This window comes from Cricetulus griseus, chromosome 3 (genome assembly GCF_003668045.3).
Source record: "Cricetulus griseus strain 17A/GY chromosome 3, alternate assembly CriGri-PICRH-1.0, whole genome shotgun sequence".
NCBI classification, from domain to species: Eukaryota; Metazoa; Chordata; class Mammalia; order Rodentia; family Cricetidae; genus Cricetulus; species Cricetulus griseus.
This window is the reverse complement of record NC_048596.1, coordinates 111,883,119-111,898,128: the sequence shown is the minus strand read 5'-3', so window position 1 is coordinate 111,898,128 and position 15,010 is coordinate 111,883,119. Positions and strand designations below refer to the sequence as shown.

Sequence of the window (15,010 nt, the reverse complement as noted above, 5' to 3'; positions counted from 1 at the left end):
TCTAAGCTAAACTGTAAACATTTCGTAGTATGCAAATATATGCAGTAGGGATTTTAAACCTTATATAATCCAATCATCTCTAACAGATCTTTTTAAGTCACTTGGTTGTTCCCTTGGAGTTCCCAAAAGGGTATCTTTTTGGATAGCCTTACTAGGAATATATGACTTATAACAATTAGTGTTGTAATAATTGATGCTTACTATAGAAGAAATTAATCAGTCCCTAGGAAACACAATGAGATTGACCATAAAACAATGCTCATATTTCCCCACAATTAATTATGTGTTTCCTTAGTTGCATGGTTCATAGAGTTGGAGAAAACACTATAGTTAGAATCAAATATGAAATACAAAAATGAGGAAATTTGATTAAAAACTCCTGTCATCACTTGTATTAATTGCTTTTATAAAAATTGTGGCAAAATATATGAGAATAAAAAACAGAATGAGAAAGGAAAGACTGACTTTAATTCATGTTTTATAAGTGCAGTCAATCATGGTAGAGAAAGCATAGTTGCAGGATCATGAAAGAGAAGATTATGGTGTACCTACATTTGCAAAGAAGAAAAAGACAGACTAGAAATCTAATTATACGTGGCCCTGCTTTTCCTTTTCCATCATTGTTGTAAATCCAAAAAATAGAGCCATCTGTACTAAGAGCATATTTTCTTAAGAAGGTCAAGCTTTTCTGGAAATACCCTTAAACTCCAAAATTGTTTTTGATTGGTGACTTTAAATCTTATCATATTGGCAATAAGTATTAACCACCTTATCCTCATCCCTTATCATCTTGATGTCCAGATCAATCTGACACAACACTGTTAAAGAATAACACTACATTGATAAGGTTTCATCCTCATTTCATGATACAAATGTGTTTTGTACACCTCTATATAACCCTAAAGTCAGAAAAATTTTAAAGTTTTTCAAATGTCTATGGTCCAAGTTCTTGGAGAAATGACTCAGTGATTAAGAGCTGGGATGGGTCTTGCTATGGTTTGGTCTCCAGAAGCCCCATTATATTGCCCACAAGTACACATAACTTAAACCCCGAGTGTATTCAAACAAGTGTATTGAAATTTATCTCTTCTGTTTTCTTGTGGCATACTCACTCACATGTACACACATACAAAGAAAAGATATAAAATTTATAAGTGCATGGTCTATTTACCCTGAAAACTCAAAGAAATCTCTTGTCTACCTTTAAAATTTCAAAATTCAAATCATATACTTCAGTGAATACAATGGCACAGGGAAAATGGTCCAATTATAAAAAAGAGAATTGAATTAACATCAAGGAAAATGTCAATGGTAGACAGACATTCATCAGGACACAAAACAAAATTTTAGTTTTGTATGGGGAGCCTGAGGTTTATGATCGATTGAACCCCTGTATGCCCATAGCCTTGAGCAATCTCACTCCTCCTGTTTTCTAAACTTGGCTTCTCATTGAGCTGACTTTACAACAAATCTGCAGCTTTCCTTACTAGAAACCCATGATTTCAGAATTGCCAGCTTCCTGGAGTTCTATTACATATTTTCTTAGTTCTCTCTCAAACCTTCATTGCAGGGTACCTTTATGAACCTATCACACATTGTATGGATCCTGCCACCTTCTGAGACTTTACGACTTACCACAACCTTCATTCTTGTATACTTCGCTCCATCAAAGCAGGTATAATATTTATGGTACTAGTGGATTCTACTGTCAAATAAGAGTACAGAGTGAACCAAATCCAGTTTCACTAGCCTTTGAATGCCTCTGATTCTTGCCCTGGGGCAATATTGTCTTAAGTGAGGATTTTGCAATAGGATCCACGAACCCATTCTTAGTTTAGGATATCTTCTTTCAATATATTTGCATTTTCAAGAGGTAGGGTTTTACTTGCAAAATACTTCCTATTTTTCAATGTGTGAAATGGCCACTAATAAAAGATATTTTGTTGCCAAATGGTGGTAGTGTATGCCTTTAATCTCAGCACTCTGAAGGCAGAGGCAGGCAAATCTCTGTGAGTTCAAATCCAATCTGGTGTATAGAGTGAGATCCCAGACAGCCAGAACCATTATATAGAGAAACCTTGTCTCAGGAAACAAAACAAAACAAAGCAAAAAGATGTTTTGTCGACCTTATGATATACAACTTCAAATTTCCTTACACTCATCCTTCGCCATTGTTTAAGTTTTTTTTTCTTTCAGAAAGTTCTTGCCATAAGTTTGATTAAAATCTTTGGGTACTAACCATACCACTGCCTGAATGCCATGCTTTCTGAAATATCCTATGTCAGAAAACTTAGTCTAATATGTTAGAACCCTGACACAAAATTTCAGAATATGGCCAGACTTCATGGAGGTTCATTGTCAGAAAACAACAAAAATGCTTCCAGTCCACTTTATAATACCGTTAGAGCCCTTGTTTCCTTCATAAAGACCTATGAGCCAAATCTATTATTGTCATTTCTCTGGCAATTTTGACCTATTAAGCTTCCATGAGACTGTCCCACTAATGTATAAATTCTTAGTGTTCCACAGCTCTATAATCTCCAACTTTGATACTTAAATAAATTCCCATATATTAAGAAAGAGAGAATAAGGGTTATCATAACAAGGCCCCCCACTTCTTGATATCAATGGTCTGTATTAGTTACCTATAACACTGATGTGACAACATACTTAAAAGACAAATTTAATGAAGAAATTTCTATTTTGCTGATATAGTCAATCATGTTGGGGAAGAGATTTTGGCAGAACCATGAGGAAGATGATCGCAATGCCTTTATGTTTAAGAAACAGTTAAAGACGAATGGACTCTCTCTCTCTGATTGCCCTTTCTTTTGATTTAGTATGTATTTTGAACAGTGTTCTATTGCTGTAAATAGTTACCATAATCACAGCAACTCAAAAAAAAATGTTTAATTGGGGCTTGCTTACAGTTTCAGAGATTTAGTACATCATCGTCATGGCAGGGAGAATTATGATATTCATGAAGACATTGTTCTGGAGAGGTATCTGAGAGTTCTACATCCAGATCCTCAGGCAGCAGAGAGAGAGACAGAGCCTGGTTTAGGATTTTGAAACTTTAAAGCCCATCCTTATTATTCACTTCATCCATCAATGCCACACCTCATCATCTCTTTCAAATAGTACCACTCCCTGATAACCAAGCATTTAACTATATGATCCTATGGTGAATGATCTCATTCATACCACCACATTCTATTCCATGTATACATGGGATTTTAGCCTTATCATAATTTAATTTTTTTTACTCCAACTTTAGTCCTAACTATTAATCCTTCACATTGTCAACACTGCTGAAAAGTCCAAAATTCAGTCTCTGAGACTCATGTCACTTTCCCAATTGTAACCCCCATAAAAGCAAAAGGCAGGTCACATATTTCCAATACACAATTGTACAGGATATATATTGCCATTCAAAAGATTAGTGGATGAAACATAGTGAGGAAATACTGGACCAAAGCAAAACAGAAAAGTAACATGGCAAATTCCATATTTCATATCTCTATGTCTGATGTCAAAGGATTCCTCAGTTCTCCAAGGCCTATATGCTTTTTTGACTGACACATTTCTCTTTCTGGGGTAGTTCCAATCCTAGTCTCCAAATCTCCTTATCAGGTATCCCTTGAATCTGGAGTCTCCAACATCTTGGTTTTACTTTTATGTTGTTTTTGGCAACTATAAAGAGTGATGTTTCTCTGATTTCTTTTTCCACAAATGTATCATATGTATATAGTAGGGCTACAGATTTTTTTGAGTTAATCTTGTATCATGCCACTTTGCTGAAGGTGTTTATCAGATACAGGAGTTTCCTGGTAGAGTTTTTTGGGTTACTTTTATAGACTATCATATCATCTGCAAATAGTGAAAGTTTGACTTCTTCCTTTCTGATTTGTATCCCCTTGATCCCCTTTTGTTGTCTTATTGCTCTAGCTAGAACGTCAAGGACAATATTGAATAGGTATGGAGAGAGTGGAAAGCCTTGTGTTGTCCCTGATTTTAGAGGAATTGCATTGAGTTTCTCTCCATTTAATTTGATGTTGGCTGTGGGCTTGCTGTATGTTGCTTTTATTATGTTAAGATATATTCCTGATATTCCTGATCTCCCCAAGACCTTTATCATGAAGGGGTGTTGGATTTTGTCAAAGGCTTTTTGGCATCTAATGGGATGAACATGTGGTTTTTTTCTCTCTTTCTGTTTACATATTTGATTACATTGATGGGTTTTCCTATGTTGAACCATCCTTGCATCCCCGGGATGAAGCCTACTTGATCATGGTGGATGATTTCTCTGATGTGTTCTTGGATTCAATTCGCCAATATTTTATTGAGAATTTTTGCATCAATGTTCATGAGGGATATTGGTCTGTAGTTCTCTTTCTTAGTTGTGTCTTTGTGTGGCTTGGACATCAAGGTTACTGAAGCCTCATAAAAAGAGTTTGGCAATTACCCTTCTGCTTCTATTGTGTGGAATACTTTGAGGAGAATTGGTGTCAGCTGTTCCTTGAATTTCTGGTAGAATTCTACACTGAATCCATCTGATCCTGGGTTTTTATGGGGGGGTTGGGAGATTTTGATGACTGCTTATATTTCATTAGGGGTTATAGGTCTATTTAAGTTGCTTATCTGTTCTTGATTTAATTTTGGTAAATGAAATCTGTCCAGAAAATTGTCCATTACCTTTAGATTTTTGAACTTTGGGGAATACAGGTTTTCTAACTATGACCTGATGATTCTCTGGATTTCCTCTCTGTCTGTTGTTAGGCCCCTCTTTTCATTTCTGATTTAATTAATTTGCATGTTCACTCTCTGCCCTTTTGGTAAGTTTGGATAAAGATTTGCCTGTCTTGTTGTTCTTCTCAAAGAATCATCTCTTTGTTTCATTGATTCTTTGTATTGTTCTCCTAGTTTCCACTGTATTGACTTCACCCTCAATTTGATTATTTCCTGGAGTCTACTCCTCCGGGGTGTATTGGCTTCTTTGTGTTCTAGAGCTTTCAGTTGTGCTGCTAATTCTCTAGTGTGATTATTCTTCTGTTTCTTCATGTGGGCACTTAGTGCTATGAACACTCCTCTTAGTACTGCTTTCAAAGTGTTTGGGTATGTTGTGCCTGCATTCTCATTGAATTCTAGCAAAACTTATTTTTTTTTATTTCTTCCTGGACCCAGGAATTGTTCGATTGTGTGTTACTTAATTTCCATGAGTTTGTAGGTTTTCTGCAATTCATGTTGTTGTTGAATTCTAACTTTAAACCATGGTTGTCTGATAAGATACAGGGGGTTATTTTAAGTTGTTTGTACCTGTTGAGGTTTGCTGTATTGCCAAGTATTTGGTCAATTTTAGAGAAGGTTCCATGTGGAGCTGAGAAGAAGGTATATTGTTTGGTATTTGGATGGGATGTTCTATAGATGTCTGTTAAGCCCAATTGGGCCATAACTTCTATTAGTTCCTTTGTTAGGTTTCTGTCTGGTGTTCCTGGCCAGTGTTGAGAATGGGCTGTTGAAGTTTCCCACTATAAGTGTGTCCAGTTTTATGTGTAATTTGGGTTTTAATAATGTTTCTTTTATGAACATGGATGCCTTTGTATTGGGGATATAAATGTACAGAAGTGAGACTTCATCCTGATGGATTTTTACCTGTGAGGAGTAGGAAGTGACCACCTTCATCTCTTTTGATTGATTTTACTTTAAAGTCCAATTTGTTGGATATTAGGTTTGATACCCCTGATTGTTTCTTGGGCTATTGGAATATCTTTTCCCAACTTTTAATTCTTAGGTACAAACTGTCTTTGAAGTTGAGGTGTGTTTCTTGTCTGCAGCAGAAGGATGGATTCTGTCTTGTTATCCATTCTGCTAACCTGTGTCTTTTTATGGGTGAGTTAAGACCATATTGCAGATATTAATCACCATTGATTGTCCATTCTTGTTTGCTTTGGATTTGGCTGTGGTGGTGAGATTATGTGTGGGATTCTATCCCTTTTTTTCCTTTTGGCTGTTGGTAAAGTAGGGTTATCTATTGCCTATATTTTTCTGGTTGTAGTTAATTCCTTGGGTTGCAGTTTTCCTTCCAGAACTTTCTGTAGGGCTGGATTGGTCTATATTTACTTTTTAAATCTGGTTTTGTCATGGAATATCTTGTTTTCTCCATCTATATTGATTGAAAGCTTTGCTGGGTATAGTAGTCTGGGTTGGCATCCATGGTCTCCTAGTGTAGATAGAATAGCTATCCAGGACCTTCTGGCTTTCAGAGTTTCCATGGAAAAGTCAGGTGTAATTCTGATAGGTTTGCCTTTATATGTTACTTGACCTTTTATTCTGCTCTTAATATTTTCTCTTTATTCTGTATGTTTGGGGTTTTGAGTATTATGTCGCAAGGAGACCTTTTTTTGGTCCAGTCTATTTAGTGTTCTGTAGGGTTCTTGTACTTTCATTGGCATGTCTGTCTTTAGGTTGGTAAAATTTTCTTCTATTATTTGTTGAATATATTTTTGTTGAATTTATTTGAATATATATTTGAATATATTTGAATATATATTTGTTGAATATATTTTCTGTCCCTTGAGTTGGATTTCTTCATCTTCTTCTATACCCATCATTCTTAGGTTTGGTCTTTTCACAGTACCCCATATTTCCTAGATATTTTGTATTAGGGATTTGTTGCACTTAAGAATTTCTTTGGTTGATGAGTCTATTTCTCCTAGTGTATCTTCAACTCCTGAGATTCTCTCTTCCATCTCATGTATTCTGTTGGTTATGCTTGCTTCTGTAGTTCCTGATCATTTATCCAGTTTTTCTATTTCCAGCATTCCCTCAGATTGTGTTTTGTTTATTGTCTCTATTTCAGTTTTTAGGTCTTGAAGTGTTTCCTTGAAAGATTTGTTGATATCTTGTATTTTTTGGCTTGTTTTTTCTTCCATTTCTTTAAGGGATTTTATCATATCCTCTTTGAGGTCCTCTATCATTTTCATGAAAATGTGTTTAAGATCATTTTCTTCTGCTTCTTCTGTTTGCGATGTTCTGGTCTTTCTGGTCTATGGTACCTAGTCTCCAGTGTTGCCATATTGGGTTTTCTGTTGTTGAATGTACTTTTGCATTGCATTCTTCTCATCCTTTCTTCTGGTGGGTGAAGCAGGAGTCTCTTCCTCTCCTGGTGGTTAGGGGACTAAGATTCCCTTGTGGTACATGCAACCAATTCTAATACTCTGATGTCTGTCCTCTTCTCCTGGGCTGGTGGATGGAGGCAGGACTGTTACTGGGACCTTGACAGTCTCTGGGTATGCTGGAGCCCTCAGTTTGAGTTCAGAATCCATTGACCAACAATTTTATAATTAATATAATGTCTGTGTGTTTCTTTGGGGCAGAGAAGGGCTGCAGGACCATGCTTGACCAGAGAATCCCATGATACAATTGATTCATTAAGAGAATCAACAACATAGACAAACTCACTATTCAAACTTACTAAATGGCAGGGAGAAAATATCCAAATTAACAGAAAAAGAAACAAAAAGTGGAGATAACAATAGATACCTAGGAAATTCAAAGAATCATTAGGTTATACATCAAATACCTATACTCTGTAATACTGAAAAAATCTTAAAGAATTGGAAAATAGTCTCAACATATAGTACTACTTTCCAATGTTAAATCAAGTTTCAGTAAACAATTTAAATAAATCTATAACACCCACCAAAATACAAGTTTTTATTAAAAGTCTCCCAACCAAATAAGCCATGGGCCAGAAGGTTTAATCACAGAAATTGACCAAACCTTCAAAGAAGAGATAATGCCAATATTTCTCAAATTATTCCACAAAATAAAAAACAGGAAATGTTATCAAATTTGTTTATTGAGGCCACCATCACCCTGATACCTAAACCACAGAATTACTGAAAATGAAAATTACATACCAATTTTACTCTTGAACATTAATACAAAAACACTCAATTAAATACTCAAAAACTGAATCCAAGAATAAATCAAAAACATCATCCACCTTGTTCAAATAGGCTTTATCTTAGAGAGGCAGGAATTGCTCAACATAGGAAAATCTGTCAATATAATCTAGCATAAAAAGAAACTAAAAGAAAAACTATAACATGATAATCTCATTAGATACTGAAAATTTTTTCACCAAATCCAACACACAACCATGATTAAAGTCTTATAGAGATCAGAGATACAAAGAACATACCTAATCATAATAAAGTCAATACACAGAAAACATCATAGCAAACACATGTACAGCCAAAAATATATATCCAACATCAAATTGAATGGAGAACAACTTAAAACAATAGCACCAAATCAGGGACAAAAACTGGCTGCCCAATCTCTCCACATCTATTCAACAAAATGCTTGATTTTTTGCTAGAGCAGTAAGAAAATTGAAAGAGAACAAGCAGATACTCTATTTCTTTTAAGGACATTCTGTATCCTTTTTCCTTTCTCTCCCAATCATAGGTATATTTTTAAACACACTGTAAACTGATTAGAAATTATTTTTATATGGAACAGTCTTTACTATATACCTCTATAATTTTCTGACATACTAGTCTTTATTTTTTTTTTTTTTTTGGTTTTTATGAGACAGGGTTTCTCTGTGTAGCTTTGGAGCCTATCCTGGCACTCGCTCTGGAGACCATGCTGGCCTCGAACTCACAGCGATCTGCCTGCCTCTGCCTCTCGAGTGCTGGGATTAAAGGCGTGTGCCACCAACGCCCGGCAATACTAGTCTTTAATCTGCTACAAGGCATGGCTAAGATTAAGTCAGTGGCTTGCTCCACTCCATTCTTTAGCTTCATGAGAGTCTAACTTTATGGCAGAGGGATTGGTGGGAGCCATGTTTATTGTCAAAACTCTGTGGAGTTTCTAAGTCCATATCAACACCAGAAAGCAGGCAGCTGGATGCTCATAAACTCCATGTAAGTGTTTGGTAGCAGGGCCTCTTAAAAGATGCTTGAGTTTTTTGCTTCTAACCCTAAATCAGGAAGCCTCTCTTAAAGGATCTGAGATTCTGCTTGCCTCTAGCACACAGAACACACTCAAGAAAATGCTGCTACCAAGAAGCCATGCTTGATTCTGTTTGTGTGTGTGTGTGTTTAGAGTCCCTGGCCACCCTCTCACAGGATGTATGTAGATGTAGTTGTAGGCAGCATTTGTGGACAGAAGTTTCTGTCCCACCTGGTCCCACAGCTGTTTAACCCCAAATAAACACAAATAAACTGTATTTCCTATGGTTCAGGCTTCTTATTGGCTAGCTCTTTCTTAATTATTAACCCTTTTCTATTCATCTGTGTATTTCCACATGATCTTTGCTTACCAGAGATATGTGAGCCTCTTGCATCCTGGGAAGCTACATGGTATTGCCTTGACTCTGCCTACTACAATTATCTCTCCCTGTTTGTATTTCCTGCCTAGCTAAATCCTGCCTGTCCATTGGTTTATGCATTAATCAATAAGAGAAACATATATTCACAGCATACAGAAGCACATTCATCATCACCTTTCAGAATAGCTAAAATCAAAAACACAGTTGATAGCTCTTGCTGGAGAGGAAGTGAAGCCAGGGGAACATATGTTCACTGCTAGCAGGAGTACAAAGTTGTATAATTACTTTGGAAATCAATATGGAGGTTTCTCCAAATATTGGAAATTGATCTACCTCAAGACTCAGCTATATCACAAGGACACTTGCTCATCTATGTTCATAGCAGCTTTATTCTTAATAGCCAGAACCTGGAAAAACCTAGATGCCCCTCAACTAAGAATGGATTTAAAAATGTGATATATTTACACAATGATGTATCACTCAGCTGTTCAAAACAATGACACCACGAAATTTTCTGGCAAACAAATGGAACTAGAAAACACCATCCTAAGTGAGGTAACCCAAACCCAGAAGGTCAAATATGGTATGTACTTACTTATAAGTGGCTATTAGCTACAAAATAAAGGATAAACTGCTACAATACACAAACCCTGAGAAGCTAAGCAACAAAGAGGGACCAAGGGGAAATGCATACATCTCCAGAAGTATCAAGGACACCACAAGAAAACCCACAAAATTAATTAATCTGGACTCAAAGGAGCTTAGAGACTGAACCAACAACCAGGGAGCCTACATGGTACTGACCTAGACACTCTGAATATATATGACAGCTGTGTATCTTGCTCTTCTTGTGGGATTCCTAGCAATGGGAGCAGGGGCTGTCTCTGACTCTTTTGCTGAGGTTTTTGATACTTTCTTCCTGCCAGTTTACTCACTAGTAAGAGATCTCCCCACTTTCTTTATGAAAGTACTTAGTGCTTGGAACTTTGTGCTCAGCACCACTTTTATTGATTGTGTCCCATAAGTTTAGATATATTGTATATTCATTTTCATTGAATTCTAAGATGTCTTTTTTCTCTGTTCAGTTTCTGTCTGAATAACTTGTCCATTTGTGAGAGTGGATTGTTGAGGTGTCTCATTATTAATGCCTAGAGTTTGGTGTATTATTTAAGCTTTAGCAATGATTCTTTTACAAATGTGGGTGCTCTTGCATTTGAGAGAAGAATCCTTGAACAAAGTGGAAGCATGAGGGTAGAGAGGAAGGAGGTGGGAAGGGAGGAAAGATGGAGAGGAAGTAGAACAAGAGCTCTGAGACAGGGGAGGAATAAAGGAGGGCAAGAAAGGAGATGCCTTGATAGAGGGAGCCAGTACAAGTATGGATAAAGGTCTGGCACAGGGGAAATGTTAGGGGATCCACAAGGGATGACCCCAACTAAGAATTCAAGCTGTGGTGGAGAAGATGCCATTGATGCCTTTCCCCTATAATAAGATTGATATCTACCTTGGGTACCATCCCTAGAGCCTATGTCCAGTAGCTGTTTGAAGCAGAAACAGGCACCCACAGCTAAACACTGAACCATACTCCTGGTATGCAGTTGTGGAGAGGGAAGAGGGATGAGCAAAGGAGCCAAGATGGTGCTGCAGAAATCCACAGAAACAGTTGACCTGACCTAGTGAGAGCATGGATACCCTAGTCATAAAGCTGGGGAAACAGCATTGGACCAAACCAAGCCATCTGAATGTGGGTGCCAGCTAGGAGGCCAAGACAGTCTATAGGATTTCTAATAGTGGAGCCAGTCTTTATCCTTAGAGCACAAATGGACTTTGGAAGCCCATTTCCTATGGAGGGATACTATTGCAGCCTAAATCAGGCAAGGAGGGCCTAGGCCCTCCCCCAAATTATATGGCAGACTTGGAAGGTCCCTGGTGGAGGGTCTCACTATCCCTAGGGAGGAGTTGGGGAATAGGTTGGGGAGACTGTTGGGGAATATGGGAGGATGGGCGAGCGAGGGAATGCAGGGATGAATATGTAAATATTAGTAGTAATTAAAGAATTTAAATATAAATGGAAAAAATAAAAATAATTAAAATTTAAAGTTATCTTTAGTGATGGAGTGTGGTTTTCTCCTTCTCTAAACCAAAGAATACTTGTTAGAAGAAAATCCAATGTCTCATGTCAGAAGAGCCACCTATTATGAGACAGAAGAAGACCAAACTTAAGGGATTATTTTATTGCCACTAATTTCAAAATCCTTTGGTTTTATTTTAGTCTTTAAAATTTTCTTAAGGCATAAATATATCAAATATATCTGACATGATATTAATGATCACATAAAATAGAAACTAATTCTAGAAATACACTTCACTACAAAGGGGTCAAGACCATGCTGGGGAAACCCACAGAACCATACTCAAATTGGACATGCAGGACACAAAAGAAGATGACTCTCAAATTTTGCCAAGAAAAGGTAGGATAGTCCTTTGAAATTACTGCTTAACAAAATATCTGTCAGATATTATAGGCCTGAAGGCCAAAGACATATTCCCTGATATTTCAGAGGAATCTTGGGGTGCTGTACAGGCATCCAGACAGTTGTCACTGCTGTTTCTTAGTTTTGGAAGCTGCTTGCTCTACACTTCCTATTCAATCAGGTTTTATATATTTCTGAGATGCTCTTATGAGGGCCATGATAGGGAAGGAAAATTGATTTGTATAGGGGTTAGTTATGTTATTATAGGGGTTAGATAGTTATGTTATCTGGTGTGTGTGTGTGTGTGTGTGTGTGTGTGTGTGTGTGTGTGTGTGTGTGATGTGTTTTATTTGTATCCTATTTTGTTATGAACTAGGCCTTGAAATTACATTGATGTGCAATTAACCAAAATTGTATAGTAGTTAGAGCTGAGTCAAGCATAGTAGGGACATTTCCTTATGCATTTTTCCTTGTCACAAAGTTTCACACTGACATTTTAGGGAACATTGCTGGAAGGTTTTGTTATTGATAGTGTCTTTGAAAATCCTATAGTGTGCCCTCAAAAGATGATTCTGTTTTTATTTTGTTTGGATGAGAAGGATAAATGATTTGTCTTAGTATGTGTGAGATTAAGGTGAAATAGGATACTTAAGGAGGTGGACATTGCTTGGAATGATGATTCAGACTGGTGACTTTCTCAGAATGATCACAAAACACTGTTGAGATAATTGAAAGAAGCAATTCATTAAAAATACTTTACTTTTTTCTGGAAAGGAAAACTAAATTAAATATAAATGATAGATGATTATTCTGATAAAACATAGAATGGCCAAAACATTTCATACATGTTAGAGGAATTTTTTTTAATATTTGAAGACAATGGTAAATTCACTAAAAGAAATGTTTCATGGAAAAGTGATTTCTTCTGCAATTATAGTCAGTTCCCTAACTTCTTTTGAGACAGTGGTGGGAGCTTTTACAAGTACATAGTTATAGGTAATACTTTTCTGGAATGCACCTGACTGGCAGATATACATGGAGTAATCTCTGGAGACAAAACTCCTACTCAAACAAGTTAGATAACCAAAGAAAAACCAAAGTAATTCCACCATAGTCCAACTTCATGTACAAAAGAATTTATTGGAATTATTTACTTACAGGAGCATGGAAGAGTCAGCCAGGTATAGCTCCCATTCAGCATAGGTACAGTCATATAGCTGTAGTTTCACAGGTCGTTTCACAGATCAGAGAAATTTGTTCAGGCACTCGGGATAGTCAGAAAGAGTCCTTACTCCAGAAATTATTTAACACCTCTGTGATTTGGATAGAGGTACTTGTCTTTTTATCTTTTTTAACTCTCTAGAACTTAGGTTCTCAACTTTCCTAATGCTACAGCTCTATAATATAGATCCTGCTGTGTGATAACCCATAACCATAAAATTATTTTGTTGCTCTTTCATAAGTGTAATTTTGTTAATTTATGAATCATAATGTAAATATCTGATAAGAAGGAAATCTTATATGCAATCCCCTTGAAAGTGTCATTAGCCACCACCATACCCAGTGAAAAAATGACGAAGCCTTTTAGAAAAGTCTATTCCTCAAATGAGAACAACTTTATCGTAAAAGAAAAGAAACTGGTACTGTGACTTCTTATGTTAGTCTCATATAATCTAATTATCTAAATTTAGAAAATGTCATCCTTAATCTGAGTGTCTATTTACTAGGGGCAAAATATAAATGTCTACCCATCTATGTCTAAAGTTAAAAATTGAAAAACTTGCTTGTAAATCATGAGGCACTATATCACTGACAGACACTTTAAGGTGTAACATGGAGTGAACCCCTTGGGCAGAGATTTTGCTGCAACCTTCTCAGAGCACACTTGACATCAGTGTTCTTCAGGCTGTAGATCAGAGGGTTTAGTGTTGGAGGTAACACAGTATATAACACAATTATACACCCTGTCTGTAATTGATGGCACATGTGAGGGTAGCTTCATGTAGACAAAGCAAGCTGTAGCAATGAAAAGAGTGAAAACAGTGAGGTGGGGGATGCATGTGGCAAATGCTTTGGACTGGCCTTTAGTAGTAGGAATCTTAAGCACAGTGGAGAAAATGTAAGAGTAAGAGATCACAACACAGATAAAGCAAAAAACGCCTATACAAACACCAATTCCAAGACTTGAATAAATTACCACAAGTGTTTTGGAGCATGATATCCTTAGCAATGAGGGAATATCACAAAAAATCTGTGGTATCACATTAGAGCCACAGAAAGGCATAGAAAATGTGCCAGCTGTATATATGGCTCCAATCATTACCCCAATAGTCCAGGAAACAGCCACCATAAGCACACAAGTATCACTACTCATTATGGCTTGATAGTACAGGGGACTACAAATGGCCACATAGTGGTCATAGGGCATAACTGTCAGGATAAATACTTCTCCTGCTGCAAATGAAGTCATTAAAAATACTTGGAAGATACATCCAATAATGGAAATGGAATTGTTGTATGTTAAGCTGTTGACAAAGTAATTTGGGATTGGAACAGACACAAATAAGGCATCCAACATAGACAAATTCTTCAGGAAGAAGTACATAGGTGTTTGAAGCTGCAGGTCAAGGGTGATAAGAGTGATGATGATCAGGTTACTTATTAGGGCTGCCAAGTACATCACAAGGAAAAATACTCCACATAAGGTCTGTAAGTCCTGGATATCAGAGAACCCCATAAGGATGAATCCAGTTATTGCAGTGACATTGGACATAGTAGACTCTTTTCTGGCCTTTCAACAGGAAAAAAATAAGTAAAAATTTCCGTGACCCCAAATGATAACATTGATGTACAGAAATGCTCTGTGAAAAAAGGAGTAATAACTTAAAAACAAGAAACTTGGTTATTGATTTAAAAGGTAAGTTTAAAAAAAACTGTACTGCACTCCCATGAATTGATGTGTTTATTATCTGCCTCAGAAGCCAGGCTTTAGATAGCAGTGGTAATTAATGCTTCCAACATTATACCTAATTGTTGTGAACAGCAAATCCTATTTGACCACTCACTTCAGCCTGTGTGTTCCTGCTGTTTTGAATAATCAAATGCTGTGCATTGTCTCTACCTGAGCTGCAACCTGTTACAGACTTGAAATTCTGTTAAGTTGGAAGCAAGAATCCCTGACTACAAACCATATATA

The 15,010-nt window shown here is 36.7% G+C and overlaps 1 protein-coding gene across 1 annotated transcript; it reads right to left on the bottom strand.

Moving 5' to 3' along the window:
• Positions 1-13,578: 13,578 nt before the first annotated feature.
• On the bottom strand, positions 13,579-14,587 carry LOC100756904 (olfactory receptor 14A2). The gene is given in 2 exon segments (XM_027407943.1): positions 13,579-13,767; positions 13,769-14,587. Coding segments are annotated over 2 exon segments (1,008 nt in total).
• Between the last annotated feature and the right edge of the window lie 423 nt (positions 14,588-15,010).